The following is a 21,844-nucleotide window of genomic DNA, read 5'->3' on the forward strand; positions in this document are numbered from 1 at the left end:
TAAGCAGCTTAGTCAGTATGACTTTGACTCCTTTTTGCTCCTAACTTTGTACATACAGTCCACGTTTTAAGCAGCTTAGTCAGATGACTTTGACTCCTTTTTGCTCCTAACTTTGTACATACAGTCCACCGTTTTAAGCAGCTTAGTCAGTATGACTTTGACTCCTTTTTGCTCCTAACTTTGTACATACAGTCCACCGTTTTAAGCAGCTTAGTCAGTATGACTTTGACTCCTTTTTGCTCCTAACTTTGTACATACAGTCCACCGTTTTAAGCAGCTTAGTCAGTATGACTTTGACTCCTTTTTGCTCCTAACTTTGTACATACAGTCCACCGTTTTAAGCAGCTTAGTCAGTATGACTTTGACTCCTTTTTGCTCCTAACTTTGTACATACAGTCCACCGTTTTAAGCAGCTTAGTCAGTATGACTTTGACTCCTTTTTGCTCCTAACTTTGTACATACAGTCCACCGTTTTAAGCAGCTTAGTCAGTATGACTTTGACTCCTTTTTGCTCCTAACTTTGTACATACAGTCCACCGTTTTAAGCAGCTTAGTCAGTATGACTTTGACTCCTTTTTGCTCCTAACTTTGTACATACAGTCCACCGTTTTAAGCAGCTTAGTCAGTATGACTTTGACTCCTTTTTGCTCCTAACTTTGTACATACAGTCCACCGTTTTAAGCAGCTTAGTCAGTATGACTTTGACTCCTTTTTGCTCCTAACTTTGTACATACAGTCCACCGTTTTAAGCAGCTTAGTCAGTATGACTTTGACTCCTTTTTGCTCCTAACTTTGTACATACAGTCCACCGTTTTAAGCAGCTTAGTCAGTATGACTTTGACTCCTTTTTGCTCCTAACTTTGTACATACAGTCCACCGTTTTAAGCAGCTTAGTCAGTATGACTTTGACTCCTTTTTGCTCCTAACTTTGTACATACAGTCCACCGTTTTAAGCAGCTTAGTCAGTATGACTTTGACTCCTTTTTGCTCCTAACTTTGTACATACAGTCCACCGTTTTAAGCAGCTTAGTCAGTATGACTTTGACTCCTTTTTGCTCCTAACTTTGTACATACAGTCCACCGTTTTAAGCAGCTTAGTCAGTATGACTTTGACTCCTTTTGCTCCTAACTTTGTACATACAGTCCACCGTTTTAAGCAGCTTAGTCAGTATGACTTTGACTCCTTTTTGCTCCTAACTTTGTACATACAGTCCACCGTTTTAAGCAGCTTAGTCAGTATGACTTTGACTCCTTTTTGCTCCTAACTTTGTACATACAGTCCACCGTTTTAAGCAGCTTAGTCAGTATGACTTTGACTCCTTTTTTGCTCCTAACTTTGTACATACAGTCCACCGTTTTAAGCAGCTTAGTCAGTATGACTTTGACTCCTTTTTGCTCCTAACTTTGTACATACAGTCCACCGTTTTAAGCAGCTTAGTCAGTATGACTTTGACTCCTTTTTGCTCCTAACTTTGTACATACAGTCCACCGTTTTAAGCAGCTTAGTCAGTATGACTTTGACTCCTTTTTGCTCCTAACTTTGTACATACAGTCCACCGTTTTAAGCAGCTTAGTCAGTATGACTTTGACTCCTTTTGCTCCTAACTTTGTACATACAGTCCACCGTTTTAAGCAGCTTAGTCAGTATGACTTTGACTCCTTTTGCTCCTAACTTTGTACATACAGTCCACCGTTTAAGCAGCTTAGTCAGTATGACTTTGACTCCTTTTTGCTCCTAACTTTGTACATACAGTCCACCGTTTTAAGCAGCTTAGTCAGTATGACTTTGACTTGACTTGACTCCTTTTTGCTCCTAACTTTGTACATACAGTCCACCGTTTTAAGCAGCTTAGTCAGTATGACTTTGACTCCTTTTTGCTCCTAACTTTGTACATACAGTCCACCGTTTTAAGCAGCTTAGTCAGTATGACTTTGACTCCTTTTTGCTCCTAACTTTGTACATACAGTCCACCGTTTTAAGCAGCTTAGTCAGTATGACTTTGACTCCTTTTTGCTCCTAACTTTGTACATACAGTCCACCGTTTTAAGCAGCTTAGTCAGTATGACTTTGACTCCTTTTTGCTCCTAACTTTGTACATACAGTCCACCGTTTTAAGCAGCTTAGTCAGTATGACTTTGACTCCTTTTTGCTCCTAACTTTGTACATACAGTCCACCGTTTTAAGCAGCTTAGTCAGTATGACTTTGACTCCTTTTTGCTCCTAACTTTGTACATACAGTCCACCGTTTTAAGCAGCTTAGTCAGTATGACTTTGACTCCTTTTTGCTCCTAACTTTGTACATACAGTCCACCGTTTTAAGCAGCTTAGTCAGTATGACTTTGACTCCTTTTTGCTCCTAACTTTGTACATACAGTCCACCGTTTTAAGCAGCTTAGTCAGTATGACTTTGACTCCTTTTTGCTCCTAACTTTGTACATACAGTCCACCGTTTTAAGCAGCTTAGTCAGTATGACTTTGACTCCTTTTTGCTCCTAACTTTGTACATACAGTCCACCGTTTTAAGCAGCTTAGTCAGTATGACTTTGATCTCCTTTTTGCTCCTAACTTTGTACATACAGTCCACCGCTTTAAGCAGCTTAGTCAGTATGACTTTGACTCCTTTTTGCTCCTAACTTTGTACATACAGTCCACCGTTTTAAGCAGCTTAGTCAGTATGACTTTGACTCCTTTTTGCTCCTAACTTTGTACATACAGTCCACCGTTTTAAGCAGCTTAGTCAGTATGACTTTGACTCCTTTTTGCTCCTAACTTTGTACATACAGTCCACCGTTTTAAGCAGCTTAGTCAGTATGACTTTGACTCCTTTTTGCTCCTAACTTTGTACATACAGTCCACCGTTTTAAGCAGCTTAGTCAGTATGACTTTGACTCCTTTTTGCTCCTAACTTTGTACATACAGTCCACCGTTTTAAGCAGCTTAGTCAGTATGACTTTGACTCCTTTTTGCTCCTAACTTTGTACATACAGTCCACCGTTTTAAGCAGCTTAGTCAGTATGACTTTGACTCCTTTTTGCTCCTAACTTTGTACATACAGTCCACCGTTTTAAGCAGCTTAGTCAGTATGACTTTGACTCCTTTTTGCTCCTAACTTTGTACATACAGTCCACCGTTTTAAGCAGCTTAGTCAGTATGACTTTGACTCCTTTTTGCTCCTAACTTTGTACATACAGTCCACCGTTTTAAGCAGCTTAGTCAGTATGACTTTGACCAGAGCAAGACTGAGAAAGTGGAAGTAGCAGGTAATTTTTGTGTGGCACAATGCAGACCTGCCAACCCTTCATATTCCAAAAATAGGAATTTGAGACAAAAAAATAGGAATTTCACCACTTCAACTTCAACCCCCCCCCCCCCCCCCCCCCCCCCCCCCCCCCCCCCCCCCCCCCCTTCCCCTCTTTGTACTTTTTAATTCTAACCATTTTCATCATGTTTGAAAATCGGAATTTAAGAGACAATGACGGAATAGTGCAAAATGAAAGAGTGAAAATAGGAATGATTCCGCCAAAAGTGGAAGGGTTGGCAGGTTTGAATAATGTACTGAAAACGCTGAACTGTCAATTCAAAATTTATACGACTTGAGTAAAGATCTCCTGTATGTTTATTGTTAATGAAAAGCTGCCACGCTCCGAACAATTCATTTCATGAGATTGATTGAACAAGGACTATTATTATTATTGTTAGTTTTGAAATATGTAAACAGCAAAGATGAGAGGAAATGAGATGAGATAATATATATATAGAGACAGATAGATAGATGGAAAGAAGAGAGATAGAGAGAGAGAGAGAGAGAGAGAGAGAGAGAGAGAGAGAGAGAGAGAGAGAGAGGAGAGAGAGAGAGAAAGAAAGAGAGAGAGAGAGAGAGAAGGGAGAGGAAAAAAAAGATTTCCAATTTGCAATGAAATATACACTCATGATAAACTATTCAATAATAATCATAATAATAATAATAATAATAATAATAATAATAATAATAATAATAATAATAATAATAATAATAATAATAATAATAATAATAATAATAATAATAATATGTACAAAATGTGACATGACATGACAATGACAGCAGATATGCAACAAATGAGCTTTACACGTTAAGGTGAAACAGCAGCAACAGCTGTAGCCAAGACTGATTCACTTCTGCACCAGCAGATCAGTATCAGATCGAACTTCCATGATTGGGAAGAGCAAGAAAATTTTTTTAAAAAAGAGGAAAAAGATGATAACAATGATAATAAAAATATAATCATTTCATTCATGGAGGGAGCGTTAACCAGTAAATTAAACTGCCGTCGTACCCTTGAAAAATTTGGCCAGAAAACTCGTCCTTCAAATATTGACAGATTTAAATGACCCTCATCTTGGCAAAAACTATCAAACCAGGGATTTTAATGAAGACACTTCGCACGAACCGTCCTATGTTTGAGTGAATTCCTCCCCCCCCCCCCCCCCCCCCCCCCCCAAAAAAAATGAGGGTGGGTCATTTAAATCGATCCATATTTGAAGGGAGAGTCTTCTGACCAAATTTTTCAGTATGAGTCTTCCTAGAGTACAGCTGTGAACTGGTTAATTAACTCACTCAACCCTAACACCGACTATATCCTTAATTTACCCGGGGTTACTTTTACCCCATGCCTATTTATTACATTTTTCTGAGACAAATTATAGGTGTAGTATCAAAGCTAGTGTTTTTGGTTTTTACATGTTAATGGTAGTTGAATAAAACAATCAATGTACATGCTCATTTTAATACATTTTTTTCAATTTTGAAAAGTAGCAAAAATCTCTAGGATTGAGTGAGTTAATGCATGTTGTATGTTAACTAAACAAGAAATACCCATATCAATTTATCACAAAATTGATTTTATAATGCTAGAAGAGCAAACACCCACCCCATCCCCCCCCCCCCAATTACCCAAGCCTACATGTGCGGCTACGTGGTCTAGTGGTATGTTAATGGCCAAGTACTCATTTTACACCCGACTATGGTGAGAGAATGTTAGTAAAGAGCCTTTTCCAAGGACTCAACTATGCATCGAGCGAGGCTCGGACCCAGGATCCTACGATCCAAAAGCGAGTGTCATACTCATACCACAAGACCACATATCTGCACTTCTAGTGGAGGATAGAATATGCTATTCCATTTTTTAAATGGAAAACCAAAGCTTGGTAGATTTATGGAAAAAAAAAAGAAGTCAAAAACCTATTCCAATCTTTTGTATGAAGTTTAGCTGAAGAGAAAAAAGGATATTAATGAAACATGTCACACAAAAAAGGGAAAGAGAACATGACGTTCATTTGACAAGAATTTTTTAATAATATGTACAAAGAAGTCGAAATATGCTGCGAAGACTAGCAATTCATACGACAGAATAATTTCAAAATTCCTTTTCTTCAAGAATAGAAATGAATAAATGAAATGCCTAAATAGAAGTCATTTATGAAATACATGACACTTATTATGGAAACGAGAAGAAAAGGTAAGAAAATGGATGTGCTATATAACATTTTTTAATAAAAACTGACCATTTTACTTTAGTTAACACAAACCTGCCAACCCTTCACATTCCAAAAGTGGAATCAGATGGTCGGTCAGAAAACAGGAATTTGAGATTAAAAAATAGGAATTTCTTAACAATGGATAATTCTGTTATCAAAATGACCACCACATTTGTCGTCACCTAACGCATAAAGACAGTATTCTAGTCAGCGGGCAAAAATACATATCACATGTATTAGGTAATGGAACGGGGAAGGGGAGGAGTGCAATTAATTTTCCTACTTAGCTCCCTTTTGGCAATCATTAAAAAAAAAAAAGGTTACCGTTATATCCCCCCCCCCCCCCCCCCCCCCCCTCTTTTTATCTTTTATTTTCTTCTTACCAATTATCATCATTTTTGAAAATCGGAATTTTAGAGACAATGGTGGAAGAGTGGGCGGAAGGAAGAGTGAAAATAGGAATGATTCCGCCAAAAATGGAAGGCTTGGCAGGTGTATGAATATCTTTCCCTTTAATGGTCTTACAAAGCCCTGAATTACTATTTTGATACGACAAGTTTCTGTCTCAATTTGAACACCTAAATTGCTTTAATTCAGTATCATGAAATATGGTATACACATACAAAATAATTTATGATTCACAGTCATAGAGAAAGAAATACCCAAAAGATTTATTTGACCGTTCAATTAGGTACTTCATTTGAGAAAAAAAAAAACAAAAAAAAAATTGTTTTGTTTTGGATTCATGGTATGAATGACAACACTCGACACAAAATTAATAAAAATTCAAATCATTCTTTTTATAATTATGTACAGTAAAGTGATTAAGATGCAACAACTACAACAATGATGTATTATTTATTATCAGTAAGACCCAAAAGTGAGATTTTGTGGGGGCTTAGGAAACATGAGAAAGAACAATCCCATTCTATTCCTATTTATTGCGAGAACGTCTCTTCCCAGCATCACTTCCGCTGGATGATGAATAGTCACGATCCACAATTGTTCTGTAATAGGGCCAGTCTGGGAGTAACTTTTTCAGCTGCTCTTTAAACAATTTTTCCACTTCTCTCATGCAATCAAACACTTCAGAATCCGGCTGTTGTTGGTGGGTAGGGAGGGGATTGTGGTGGGGGGAGAAAAATAGATAGATTAATAATAGGACAAACAAATACTTTGCTCTTTGACTTTGGGTCAGTTGGACCAACCCAATCTCTACATGATTCAACTCTGTGCTATTTGGATTCTCCAATGTTTCCAGGAATTGCTTAGCATCATCAGATGTTGTTTGTTTGTTTTTAAGGGTTTTACGGTGCTTGCAACACATTTACCAATGTACTTAGTTTAAGATCACCTATAAGTCTCACCCGGACACAAGCACAAAATCCAGCACAAAGAGGAATACACTCAAATGCTTACATTATACATTAAAAATAAATATAATAAATACATAACAGAGATATGATTTACAAGGAAAAAAATATCATCTCCCAAAACAATAACTATGCATTTGACTGTTTCCCTCCCAGCCAAGACTACGAGGGCCAGGACAAAACCAAGTTATCCCATTCCAAGACAAAGACAGAAAGCATGTTGGAAAACAGATATAGGGGGATAGAAGACACAGTAAGTACCTCCCTGCCCACTATGGGAGGTCGGAAACCCACCCACTTTCAAACAAATAACAGTGAGAAAATGAGGCAACATTTACCTTGTTATAACTCTCCGCGTTCTCAAAGACCAATGCGGCGTCTTCAATAAATTCTTGAGGTGATGCGTAGTTAAGCCTGGCACAATTCTTCTGCATCGTCTGAAAGTCCATTGGCTTTTTGATGTATAAGTGGTAATCAGGAACCTGTTGGACGAGAGAAGTATGAAAGAAATTAGAGTTGCAAAGTACCACTGATTTTTTTCAAAATTTTGTTATCATTTTAAGTATTAATCATCTAAACAAGAAACTATCGTCCGTAAATATTCTAAGTTTTGTTCCTTGAGGCACGATGTCTTTCTTTTGGGTGCTGCATTAGGTTGTTTTGTTTTAAAAAAATTTTTTTGGTATACCTGTCTATTCTTTTTTTTTTTTTCTCGCTTCATAACTTCATATAAGTTTTATTTTTTGGTTGTATTTATCAAACCGAGCTTAGAAACATTTGGGTTCACAAAGTAATGGACAAAAATGAACAGAACCCCTTTCTCAGACCTGCTAACCCTTCACATCCAAAAGTGGAATCAGGACGTCTGAAAATAGGAATTTGAGACAAAAAATAGGAATTTCATCTCTTTCTACTCTTCAGTTCATTTATTTTTATGATTATATTTTTACATTATATTGTTGCTGTCATTGTTGTTGATCCCCTTCATTTTCCAACCATTATTTTTATTACTTTTATTATAATCATTATTGTTTCCAAGCTCTATATTACTTGTTTAAAATAAATCAAGGAGAGAAAGAAAAAAAATTGACCTGTTTCTTGTCCACGGGTAGAAGGAAAGGCCAACTCATCTTGTGCTTCACAACTCGGCTCAAAACCTCCTCACACAGCTGTGGTAGAACATAGAATGGTATCCAAATAAAATTTTGATTTATTTCAATAAATATATAAATTAGACCTGTAAATGAGCTCTATAAAAATTGACTGAAACTCTTCTTCGTAATTCGTCGTAGCGGTAAAATCCAAAGAATCAAAATGAAAGGTAAACAGCAAGCTCACTTGAGCAAAGCAATGGCAGAAAACTAATTTGTACGGGAATTAATTAGGCTAATTACCATTGTTCCTTATAATTAGGTATCCAATCAGTGAAGAAACTTAGAAACGGTCAACCAGATTGTTTACAACATGAGGCAATCGAAATGTGCTTGTAGCAATCATATAACGTTCGATTTGAAGGTGTCTACATAACGAACTTCCGGTGTTCGAATTTTTCTTTTCCGTACTTTTCCTGTCCTTCAAGTAAATGTGGTCAATTTTGGCTTAGACGAAACAGTGAAATTTATCGCTCGTCGGCTCAGTTAAAATTGGCTACGACAGGTCTGGAAAGTGAAAAAATAATTTCACGAAGGCTGTGTGAAAATACACTGGGGTGTGTTCAGACACGGCAATTCTAAAAAGCATTGCTTAGCCTTGGCAATATATCCATCGTTAATATAAACGGGCCATGAGCTATGCATAGCGCTGTGGAACATTCCTAATTAACTTTACAGTCATTCGACTACGATTCATGAATTCTTTCTTTATTCAATTCTTTCTTATCTTTTTTAAAATATTTGAATTTGACGAATTGACTGATTTCAGTTAATTGACTGAGAATTTACAGGTCTAAAAATAAATAAAACAAAGAAACTTTTTCAAAAAATAAATAAAAATTGTATAATAAGACATTTGACAACCACATTTGTGGCTCATCATACATACACAGTAATGTACCATATTAACTCCCTTTACACTGAGGTTTTTTGACCCTGACAAGCATTGAAGAATGTTTTGGGTTTTTTTTTGGGTTTTTTACGGTTTTTAAAGACCAAGTTATTCATAAAGTAGTAGTTGTATCTTAATGAAATTTGATACGTAATTATTAGTTTGATATTTACTATAAAATCAAATAATCCGTACTACTCTCTTACAGCTAATGAATGTGATTTTATTGAAAATGTGTATTTTTTTGGTCTTCTGCAAAAATTCTGGGAAAATGACTTGCATTAAATAAAATGGGCATTATACTTTTAAAAACTGTTTTTGAGTGTTAGTTATTTGTTCAAGAACGTTTTGAAGTCATTTTTGATAATTTTAACATCGGATCCACCCTGCAATGTTACCAGATTGAGACGTGTGGCCTTCGTTTTAGGAAATTTACCAACATTTAAGTAACATTAAAAAATAAAAATGAACATGATTTACTAATCTTAACTTACAACGCAATTGGCTGTTTTAGATTATAATCTCCTGGCTATAAAAACAATCAGTTGCCAATAAATATTTTAAAAAAAAGGAATTTAAAAATAAGACTTGTTGACTAAAATAACTATGACATTAATTCTTTTTAATAGCCATTTTTGTCAGTGCATGACATAGTCAGTCGGAAGGTGAACATTTTTAGATTTGCATTTTTTTTTGCATTTTCTGTAAGAATATACACTCCCCAGAGCATTTTAATCTTTATTTGAAGTAAATTGGGTGAATTTTCATGAAGTTATGGTCAGATGTATGGAAAAGGCTAATTCGATTTCCTCATACTTACAGACAATTCGGATGGACCTCTCCTGGAAGTCCGTGAAGTCGGTGTGAGAGAGAACGAAGACGAGCCTGCCGATTCCCTTTGACTGGTATTCTTTGAACTGGCTTTTCGGTCACGGCTACGGGAAGATCCTCCCCTCCTACTGCTGGATGTAGTTTTCTGAGATTTGGTGTTACTAGGACGAAGGGATTTCTTCTTTGGGGCATATTCCTCTTCTACCTCTGTTTCTTCCTCCTCTTCATCTTCTTCTTCTTCATCATCATCATCGTCGTAGTCATCATAACTTTCATTAACTTCAGCGTACTTGCTATAAGTTTTCCTTGCTGTTCAGAGAGAAAAGATGATTTTAAAGGTACTGCAATAAGCAATAATTTTACTCATTTACATACATGCATTGAATAAATAAAACACGATAGAATGAGAAAACGTGACAACTTAAAAACATCAATTGGTTCACATTGTTAATTACATCCGGATACAATTCACACAACCAAATCATATTTTAAAAATAAATAAATAAAAACTTTCGCTTTTATATCGTACAATATCCACTAAACATGCTCAAAGTGCTTTACAAAGGGTCCCAGACCAACAGCAACAAATGATATGTAGATCGAGACACGAGGCCTGTTATGTGATATTACAATGTTTTAAACAGAGACAACACTGTGAGTAAAGAGCCTTTCCCCAAGGACTTAACTATGCCTCGAAAGCGAGTGTCATACCAGAAGATCACACAGTCAACAGAATATAATACAGACTCCTTCTTGTGCTTCAATAGTGATCCCTGTACTGTTTGCTATGGACCTTACCAAAACCACACACATTAAGCTCCCTTGCATTCATCTTCACATTCTTTATAAAATACTCAAAACGGAAATCTCAAACGAATAGGCCCAGGCCTGACTTGTTTGAGATTTACGTGTTGCATTGCATTTACCTTTTCCAGCCAACTGTCTCTTCCTCTTTCGGCTGACACCATTTTTACAATCATTACATTCCCATAAACCCCTGCAGAAATGAAAAAGGCAAAATATAAAATTTGGATAATTGGTTGTAGATGGACAACAGAAACCACAGAGTAAATATATCTAAACATTTTCAAATTTTAAAATATACAACTTCGTATTTGACACCCAGCAAAAGTATATATAATTCTCATATAAAAAACGTTTTGGTGTAGAGTACAAATCACAGTTTTGAAACATTTAAGGCAACTTTACTTCAACATATTTCTTTTTACATCGGATTAAGTTGATAAAACAAATAATATTTTTATTGACATGATCTGCATAACTGTAAAGTTAAGGAATGATCAGCATCACTGTAAAGTTAAGGAAATTGATTCACTTTCAAACCTTAACAAAACCGCACTTTTTGACTTTTTGTTATGGCCATTTCATTGACATATGCAGTAAAAAAACAACCTCATCAACTAAAGTTTATTTACACACAATTTATAATAAAAACCACGGCAGCAAACTTCTTATGTCACGTTGCCCATCCACATTTTACAGTAACTTGCAAAAGAAATTTTTTTCTTTTCTTTAGAAATTGGAGTATTTCCTCTGCTTTTCCACACATATTCAATTTCCACAAGGGTCAGTTCATTCAAATAGGGAAAATATTGCTGATTTGAAAGTTTATATTCTTCCATTTCACAGAGAAGTAAGGAGAATAATTTGTGAATAACCAATTTTCTAATCACCTTGGAGGTCTTCTGAGTGGAGGATCGTGGCATTCCCCATGGTAGGCAAATGGACACTTTGAACAAACGATAAGTTGATCTTTTCCTCCACATTCTCGACAAGCATCCTGTTTCTCCTCCTCCTCTTCTTCCTCACTTTCAGACTTTAAAAAAAAAAAAAATGTCATTCAAGAGGATGCTCTCCAATTATTTCATAAGTTCATTAAAGATTTAAAAGTTTCAAAAGGTAGGCAATTTTACCAAAAAAAAGCAAAGCAAAAAAATATTTCCACGATAACACATTAAAAGGGCTTATCATACAAAATATTTCTAATACTTATACACCTTCTATACAAGTCAACCCCACTAGTGGGATGGAAAAAATGTTTACGACCTGTCTAAATTCACTCAATCCTAGAGATTTTTTTAGGGAAAAAATGCATTAAAATGAGCATGTGCATAGATAGTTTTATTCAACTACAATTGAAATGTAAAAACTAAAACCATTAGCTTTATGCTACGTCTATAATTAGTCTCAGAAAAATGTAATAAATAGGCATGGGGTGAAAGCAACCCGGTTATACTATGGATATAGTCGGTGTTATGGTTAGTTAAAAGCTACTGACTTGGATGTTACCTGTAAATTAAAATCCAAATCTGATTAAATACACTCTACCATAACACGAACAAACTGGACTGTAAAATAACAAATGTTGTATGACAAGAATTAAAAATATTGATACACTTACCTCAACATGTCTTGTACTCACAGGAGTTCTACGCGGCTGAAATTGACAGGGGAAACAAAGAATTTAACCAAAAGGCAATTGGGGGGATACTTCTTTCTCCTCCAAATAAAAAAATAAAAAATAAAAACAGTGATCAGTGAAACAAGGCAGAACCCCCCCCCCCCAAGAAAATCTATTCCTGTAGAGGGGGTTCTGATAGAGCACTCGCTTCACACGCAAAGAGACAGATAGATCCCGGGTGTAGTCGAGATTTTTTTCTTTCTGGCCCCCCTTGGTCACCCAGCAGTGAATGGGTAGTTGAGTCTATTAGATTTGGAGGAAAACACTTTGCGATAGACTAGCATCCTATCCAAAGGATAGCAAGCAATTGCTATTGTCCGTTTCACGCTATAGAAGCCGGGATAAACTCCAGCTCCATGGGCCGAATGGCTCTGAACGACTACTATTTCTAAAATTAATTCCAGTAAAATAAAATTTTAACAGTTACCATTTTGTTGTAGAATAATACAATCCAATTACAAAAATAAAATATTCCAAGGGTGCCCATTACGTCTTTATTAAATCAATAAAGGAGGGAAAAAATAAAAATAAATAAAATAAATACAGCAATCATGTACTGAAGGAATTTGAGAAATGCTGCTTACACAAAAATTATTTCAAATCTGCAAACTGATTTTTTAAAAAAACATTAAAATTTTCTGGCAAGGCAGAAGAATGCACTGACATATGTTTGTTTGTTTGTGTTTAAGGATTTTAAAGTGCTTGCAACACATTAAGGTCATATCAGCGGCAGTAAAAAAGGAAGAAAATGGGATAGTAAAAAGTTCTAGAATTACAATTAAATCACCTAAGAAAATGTAAGACAAAGGGGAATTTGTTCAAATAGCGAACAGATGTAGATTCCAGGAGCACACTATCAAAGGCACTGATGTCTAATATAATGACCATTTACCTTGCAGGCAGGACAGAACCAATCAGTGGTGGGAATCTTAGGCAAGGCAGGCCTCAGACAGTACATGTGGAATGCCTGATTACACTCATCGCACAACAGTAAACAATCATCATCGGTTTTCTTTCGACAGATCTTACATTTCTGAAGAGATAACAAAAACAAAAAAACATCAAGCCTTGTACTTCTGTATCCTGTGGTGAATTTAACTCGGTTGTTAGTGAATGAATATATCCATCCTAAATTTAACGTAAGCTGCTGAGGCTCTGACAAAATGTTTCTCAATAATAATAATAATAATAATAATAATAATAATAATAATAATAATAATAATATTAATAACAATAATAATAAATATTAATAATAATAATAATAATAATATTAATAACAATAATAATAATAATATTAATAATAATAATAATAATAATAATAATAATAATAATAATAATAATAATATATAATAATAATAATAATAATAATAATAATAATATTAATAACAATAATAATAATAATATTAATAATAATAATAATAATAATAATAATAATAATAATAATAATAATAATAATAATAATAATAATAATAATAATATTAATAACAATAATAATAATAATATTAATAATAATAATAATAATAATAATAATATAATAATAATAATAATAATAATAATAATAATAATAATAATATTAATAACAATAATAATAATAATAATAATAATAATAATAATAATAATAATAATAATAATAATAATATTAATAACAATAATAATAATAATAATAATAATAATAATAATAATAATAATAATAATAATATTAATAACAATAATAATAATAATAATAATAATAATAATAATAATAATAATAATATTAATAACAATAATAATAATAATAATAATAATAATAATAATAATAATAATAATAATAATATTAATAACAATAATAATAATAATATTAATAACAATAATAACAATAATAATAATAATAATAATAATAATAATAATAATAATAATAATAATAATAATAATAATATTAATAACAATAATAATAATAATAATAATAATAATAATAATAATAATAATAATATTAATAACAATAATAATAATAATAATAATAATAATAATAATAATAATAATAATAATAATAATAATATTAATAACATAATAATAATAATAATAATAATAATAATAATAATAATAATAATAATAATAATAATAATAATAATAATAATATTAATAACAATAATAATAATAATATTAATAACAATAATAACAATAATAATAATAATAATAATAATAATAATAATAATAATAATAATATAATAATAATATAATATTAATAACAATAATAATATAATAATAATAATAATAATAATAATAATAATAATAATAATAATAATAATAATAATATTAATAAATGAATATATTCATCATAAATTTAATGTCAGCTGCCGAGGTTCTGACGAAATGCTTGTCATAATAATAATAATAATAATAATAATGAGTTACTTATATAGAGCTCAACTTCCACATAAATGCTCAGAGACGCTTTAAAATATGAATTGTCATTCAAACATTCATCCATTGACAATTTTGAGAACACATATGAAGAAACAAACACATGCACACGACACACACATGAACACAAACTCATACACCAATACATTTACACACACACACACCAACATTCCTCACTAACATTAATAAATTATTCTAACGATAGACATGTGATCAGGTTAAGCAAACCGATTATGCAAGGAACTCTTTAACTCACTCAATCCTAGAGATTTTAGCTACTTTTCAAAATTGGAAAAAATGTATTAAAAATGAGCATGTACAAAGATAGTCTTATTCAACTACCATTAACATGTAAAAACTAAAAACATTAGCTTTGATACTACACCTATAATTTCTCTCTGAAAAATGTAATAAAGATCATGGGGTAAAAGTAACCCGGGTAAATTACGGATATAGTCGGTGTTAGGGTTGAGTGAGTTAGAGTTGGCTGAAGAAGGATTCTGAGCCTAAAATGTTGCGTGTTCGATCATTTTTTTCTCTTTAAAAAATAAGAGTGAAGTTTGTATAGCGCAATATCCACATGTGAGTTAAGAACCTTTTCCAAGGACTCAACCAAGCGCCGAGCGAGGCTCGAACCCAGGAGCTTTCGATGAAAGCGAGTGTCGTACCACAAGACCACATGTTGAAGCTCTTATATTCATATCTGATATCACTATATTACAGTCCACGCACAGCTTCAGGCGGCCAGCCCAGTATCACTTAGGCTAGTAGCAATATATTCTGAATAAATTCTTATAACCACGAGCGAGATCTGAAACAATTTTATGGAGATTGATGAAATTTTGCGAGTTAAAAAAAAACACACACACTTACAGCATTTTCTGCCGATTTCTCCCACTTGATACAGGAATCAAGCAATGAGAGAAGAACGTGGAGCCTGGACAACGTTTGGCAAGAAGCCACTGACTCCTTCCACATTCTGAAGGCCCTCTCATTCTTGTCCTCCCTTTTTTTCTTGGGAGCAGCAGTCTCTTCTCCTCCATCATCTTCATCCTCCTCCTCCTCGCCTTCACTTTCCTCTTCTGTAAAATTAAACAAAAAGTTAAAGAAAGAATTGCAACCTATAAAGGGAGATAATTCTTTTTAAAAAAAATTCTGAGATATATATATATCTTTTTTGTTTACACTTCAACGTTTAAAGGGAAATAATTCTTTTTTTTCTTGAAAAAATAATTTCTGAGAGATATCTTTTTTGTTTACACTTCTATCTTCAATAGTCACACTATACATAGTATATAAAATATACTTTTAAAACGTTGACCATTATCAGGGTTGCCAATTCAGGAAGTACAAATTGACTGATCTTTTATGCAAACACATAGACCGACCCCTTTCTGAGTGCTGAACTCCTGTATAAGGACATTATTTACTAACCTTTTTCCGTTTAGCAGGTGATTGAAAATACACTGAGGGTTTATAACATACTGAATTCCGTAAATATACGGAAAATTGGCAACCTAGCATTATTTTAGGTGTTCTTTCATTAAAATCTAAACCACTAAAAACAATATGCTATAGGGAATGAGATTAGCGTCCCTTGATTGGACTTCACCTTACAGAGAGAACGTCAACATGGTTTTGCACATGTGTCTCTCTCGTCCTCGCTTTCGGTGAAGTGTCTCATGCCACTTCGGAAGCGAGGATGAGAGACGCATGCGCAAAACCAAAATGACGTTCTCTCTCTAATAACTTCGCCGGTGACGTCCAATCAAGGGACGCTACTCCTCCGCGAATCTCATTCCCTATACTCATTTATTACTGAATTTCACATTTATAAACCCAGTATCCCTATATGGATGAATAAAAATAACTGATATATTTATTCTTAACTTGGCCCAACAACAACAACACATAAATATTCAATGCTCTTGAAATGCTCAAATTCATTGTGAAATTTAAAACGCTCAAAAGTCCATGAAAAAGAGGGAAAAAAATTCAATTTCTAATGAATGGTTGCTGAATTAAAATTATTCTATTTAAAACTAAAAACTCAAATAAATAAGAAGAGCCCGCAAACCTTCTTTGACGTCTGGCTTTTCTTCTTTGACTTCCTCTGCCTTTACAGGGGGCTTCATAAAACCTTGAACAAATTTTTCTGTCACATTTGCTTGTACTGCTAGCATACATTCTCCCTGTGAGAATAAAAAGTACAACAATATATGCGAAATAATTTTTGTCGACTCTTGCCTAAGATTGACTGAAGAGAAGAAAGACGACTTAAATTTAATCAAAGATTATACAGTCAACTCTGCTGAATCACACACCCCAGTTATACGCTACACTTTCCTGAAAAATTGAAATTTTAAAAATATATATATAATCGCTCCGCTTAATCTCTACACCTTCTTCATTCCATCTTGAAAAATATCTACACGTTATAAGAGTAACAATAAATGACTGTATGTGTGTTTTAGGGAGATTGTGTGCGTACATGTATGTGGGTGGGTGTTAAGTTTTAACTGTCAAAAGGTGATAGTAACCCTGACAAACAGCGAAAAAACATAGTGGACGTGATACGTCAGTTCATCTAAGAAGAATGCTTGACAGATAATCTACTAATACTGGCGAGATTGGAGACGAAGCTTGCACGGAATAAAAATAAGATTAAGAAAAATAATTATGTATAATTTTTCAATGTATGAAACAAATCCAAATCAAGATCCTACCAAAACAATTATGTCTGTGGTTTCATTGAGCCGATCTTCCCACTTGTCATAATCAGGCACCCCTCCAAGTCCCCCGTTCCGCAACCTGAGCTCCATGTCAGACAATTCCTTCTTGAAAGACGAAACCATCTCGGCATCCCCGTCAGAATTCCTCAATTCGAGATTAGCTCGCTGGGCCTTTGAAATAAAAAATAAACAAAATAACGATATAAAAACAAGAGCAAAATGTTTGTTTTTAAGGGTTTTACGGCGCTTGCAACACATTTAGGTCATATCAACGCCGGTAAAAAGGAAGAAAATTGGATAGCAAAAAGTTCTAGAATTGCAATTAAATAAACCAAGAAAAGGTAAGACAAAGGGGAATTGTACAAATAAGGAATTGGTGTAGATTCCAAAACAATACCATCAAAGTACTTGGTTTGAGATCACATAAAAGTCTCATCCAGATAGGAACGCAGGCCCCTACTAAGAGGAATACACTCAAATGCTTACATTATAAATTCAAAATAACAAATATAATAATACATAACAGAGAGATGATTTACAAGGAAAAAAGTATCATCTCCCAAAACTATAACTACATTAGACTGTTTCCCTCCCAGCCAAGGTCCCCCGTCAGAGTCAGGACAAAACAAAGTAATCTCATTCCAAGACAAAGACAGAAAGCCATTGGAAAACATGAATAGGGGTATAGAAGACACAGCAAGTACCTCCCTGCCCACTATGGGAGGTCAGGAACCCCACCCAGACAAGAGCAAAAATTGTGCGCTTCTCTCAATTGACAAAATTTGTTTTGGAATCTGAAAATTCCGAATAGAAATACCGTACAGTTGGTTCATTTTTTTCAGCCTGTGACACTACCAATTTCTTCTATCTCGTATACTTAAAAGATTTCTTATCTCTCTATTGAAAGTGGGCGTCTTTATTTTAGAAGCCATTTACAATATAAAGATGCTAAACCATCCAATCCAGATCACCAATTTAAAAATAAGTAAGAACTGTTCAATGTTGATATCCCCTATTATGATATCCCCTATTATGATATCCCCTATTATTTATTAAATGCCCACAATTAAATATTCTCGTAGAAAGGAAAAAAAAAAAAAACCCCTAAAAAAACAATAACCTTATGTAATAAAATGAGTAATAAATACAGCGCCAATATCCATTCACATAACTTAATGGCTCTTTACAATAGCAAACCAAAAAACAAACAGCTAGAGAGAATAATTATAATACAAATTATAGTTAACACACAAGCAACCCCCCCCCCCCCCCCCACCACACATACAGCCTTCTGCCTCTTACATTATTCATCCTATCCTACAGACATCAATCAATGACAAATCACCACCGTCATACTCACCAATGTAATTGCCTTTGCAATGTCGTCATAACGTTTTTTGATCTCCCCTTTCAACAGACTTTCCCGAATACCCTTAGGATGCAGGGCTGTCAACATGGCGTCCAGTTCTTTCACTGATCTGTACGTGAGCCAGATGTTCTGTCCAGGGTGGGGAGCACTAAATAAGAATGAGGACGTAAATGTGCTTTGACTTTGAGGTTTCGACGAAGGGCGCTATATAAACATGCTTATTATTATTATAATAATAACAATATTATTATATGTAATCAAAAAATAATTTTTAATTTTATAACATACATAAAATTTGTTTGTCATGTAGAATTCAGGAAAATTCCATACATAAAGCATTCAAGAATTCGTTTTGAAATAATAAGTTTTACAATGTTTTCAACGATTTTAGATCATTTCACAAGTAGCAAGGTGAGATAGGATTGTAAATAAAAATTATGCCCTTCCGCGACGACACCATAAGATATCGTCGCCTAGACATTCCACGAAGGAATATAGATATTTCATCAAACAAGATGTCTGGTGTCAACAGGAATCACCCACGTTGTCCAAGTGAGCAAATTGGGGGTTAATAATCTTGCCCAAGGCAAAAAAACCAAAGTCGCCCCCCCCCCCCCCCTGATTATAAGGATTGTAAGTCTGCATTTAAAAACATCAAAGAAAAAGTAAGACAAAGGGGACAAGTTTAGAAATTGGAGCCAAAATTTCCTAATTCTATGTATTTTTCCTAATATTAGGCACAGTACGTCCAAATGTTAAACTACACCTTAAACTGAACCAGTCACCTATTGAATTGAAATAGACATAAAGAAAAGGAAAAAAGGGTTGGATTGGCCAGACCCCCAGGGAAGCCTACAAGCAAAAATATCACCAGGCAAGCAAAGCAGGCTTTGGACTGGAACCCGCAAGGAAAGAGGGGGGGGGGGGGGGGGGGGGGGGGAGATTGGTGTGACCAAACCATACACGGCAATGAAGCAATGAGACTGAGGTATAAAGGCAGTCGGACAAACCTGAGTCCAGATAAAGAAGACCCCTAAAACTGAGTCAGATGAGATGGAAGATGCCGGAAAGGAGGGGGGGGGGGGGGGGGGGGGGGTTTGGTGTGACCAAACCATACACGGCAATGAAGCAATGAGACTGAGGTATAAAGGCAGTCGGACAAACCTGAGTCCAGATAAAGAAGACCCCTAAAACTGAGTCAGATGAGATGGAAGATGCCGGAAAGAGAGGGGGGGGGGGGGGGGGGGTTTGGTGTGACCAAACCATACACGGCGGCGAAGCAATGAAACTGAGGTAAAGGCAGTCGGACAAACCTGGGTCCAGATAAAGGAGACAGGGATGCCACCAGGCAAATTTTTAAAAGCCTGAAAACTTGGGCGGACGAGATACAAATCAACGTCAAGGGCTTTGTAGGGATTTGAAAAATATCAAATTTGGAATATTGTTTCAGTACTTATTATTGCAATTGAGAGCAAATAACACACAAAAGAAAGGAGAGTTAACAGTTTTCAAATTGATAAAATAAGGTGCTGAAAACAAAATAGACAAATTAATATCAATAGCTATCAGGGGTTAGAATGACTGGTCATATAAAAGGTGAAAATTTTTCATTGTGAAGATCATGACCCACCCATGCAACCATAACCTATAAATTTGAACTTCACTCAAATTCACTGAGATGCGATCCAAAATTTGTCTCGCAGCAATTTCTGACACGACTCGGAGAATTTCAAAAGTTGAAAGTGTAATTACATTTGGTGGTTGTAGTAGGGATGATGATGTGGTGGTGGTTGTAGTAGTACTGGTCGTATGGATGATTGTGTGGTGGTGGTTGTAGTAGCTGTGGTAGGAATGATGATGTAGTGGTAGTTGTAGTAGTAGTAGTAGTGGTGGTAGGGATGATGTGGTAGTGGTGGTAGGGATGATGATGTGGTGGTGATTGTAGTAGTAGTAGTAGTAGTAGTAGTAGTAGTAGTAGTAGTAGTAGTAGTAGTAGTAGTGGTCTTAGAGATGATGATGTGATGGTGGTTGTAGTAGTAGTGGTGGTAGGGATGATGATGTTGTGGTGGTTGTAGTAGTAGTGGTGGTAGGGATGATGATGTGGTGGTGGTTGTAGTAGTAGTGGTGGTAGGGATGATGATGTGGTGGTGGTTGTAGTAGTAGTGGTGGTAGGGATGATGATGTGGTGGTGGTTGTAGTAGTAGTGGTGGTAGGGATGATGATGTGATGGTGGTTGTAGTAGTAGTGGTGGTAGGGATGATGATGTGGTGGTGGTTGTAGTATTGGTGGTCTTTTAGAGATAATTGTGTGGTAGTGGTTGTTATAGTTGTGGTAGGAATGACGATGTGGTGGTAGTTGTAGTAGTGGTGGTAGGGATGATGTGGTGTTATGTGCAGTAGTAGTGTTGGTAGGGATGATGATGTGGTGGTGGTTGTAATAGTAGTGGTGGTAGAGATGATGTAGTGATTTTGGTGAGTGTTTTTTATTCAGTGATAATAATAGCAATTTGTCAAAAAGGAGGAAAATGTCTCTGTCTATCGGTCAAACGCAAGCAAAGTGTAAAAATAACAGGAACATAGTTTTGTATTGGTATTATATAATATGTTACTATTACTAGTATAAATCCATTCTTATCATTAAACATAAATTTACTTTTGTAAACATTTAATGAATTGTCCTTTCCACATGTTAAAGGCCTACAATGTTATTCAAATAAAAGGCCAGAAAGTGTAGTTTTGTTTTGATTTTTACTTTATAAAGCAGGCTACAATATCTTTTATTTTTTACCGAAACCTAGTGGTTATTCAGCTTATAAATACAACCCAGGAATCTCACAAAAGCCATAGTCAAAAGGTAAAAAGACAGGAGAATAAACTAAGCCGACCACCATTGCTTTATTCTAGGCTAATGTATTATCTCTGTATAACCAGATGATGTAATGGATGGTTAGCGAAAGAGAGGATAATTTATGAATTGATCTTAGGAATTCTATATCAAAAACAAAAAAAAGAAGAAAAGAGAAATGGAAAGAAAGGCAAGGGAGGGGGGGGGGGGGGAAGAGAGAGAGAGAGAGAGAGAGAGAGAGAGAGAGAGAGAGAG

The 21,844-nt window shown here is 34.8% G+C and overlaps 1 protein-coding gene across 1 annotated transcript in view; it reads right to left on the reverse strand.

The window, feature by feature from the left end:
- Positions 1-5,309: 5,309 nt before the first annotated feature.
- The window catches only part of LOC144978027 (tyrosine-protein kinase BAZ1B-like), a 37,164-nt gene continuing 20,629 nt past the window's right edge, over positions 5,310-21,844 (reverse strand). The window contains exons 13-24 of the mRNA XM_078923500.1: positions 18,737-18,893; positions 17,371-17,547; positions 16,722-16,836; positions 15,518-15,726; positions 13,137-13,277; positions 12,185-12,220; positions 11,457-11,599; positions 10,689-10,759; positions 9,752-10,071; positions 7,980-8,057; positions 7,227-7,370; positions 5,310-6,614 (exon numbers count right to left, since the gene is read on the reverse strand). Coding sequence (XP_078779626.1) covers positions 6,450-6,614; positions 7,227-7,370; positions 7,980-8,057; positions 9,752-10,071; positions 10,689-10,759; positions 11,457-11,599; positions 12,185-12,220; positions 13,137-13,277; positions 15,518-15,726; positions 16,722-16,836; positions 17,371-17,547; positions 18,737-18,893 — 1,756 coding nt within the window. The 3' untranslated portion in view covers positions 5,310-6,449. The remainder of the gene's footprint in view (positions 6,615-7,226; positions 7,371-7,979; positions 8,058-9,751; positions 10,072-10,688; positions 10,760-11,456; positions 11,600-12,184; positions 12,221-13,136; positions 13,278-15,517; positions 15,727-16,721; positions 16,837-17,370; positions 17,548-18,736; positions 18,894-21,844) is intronic.

This window comes from Berghia stephanieae, chromosome 8 (assembly GCF_034508935.2).
Source record: "Berghia stephanieae isolate SIO BIC M18660-M18661 chromosome 8, UCSD_Bste_1.3, whole genome shotgun sequence".
Lineage (NCBI taxonomy): Eukaryota > Metazoa > Mollusca > Gastropoda > Nudibranchia > Aeolidiidae > Berghia > Berghia stephanieae.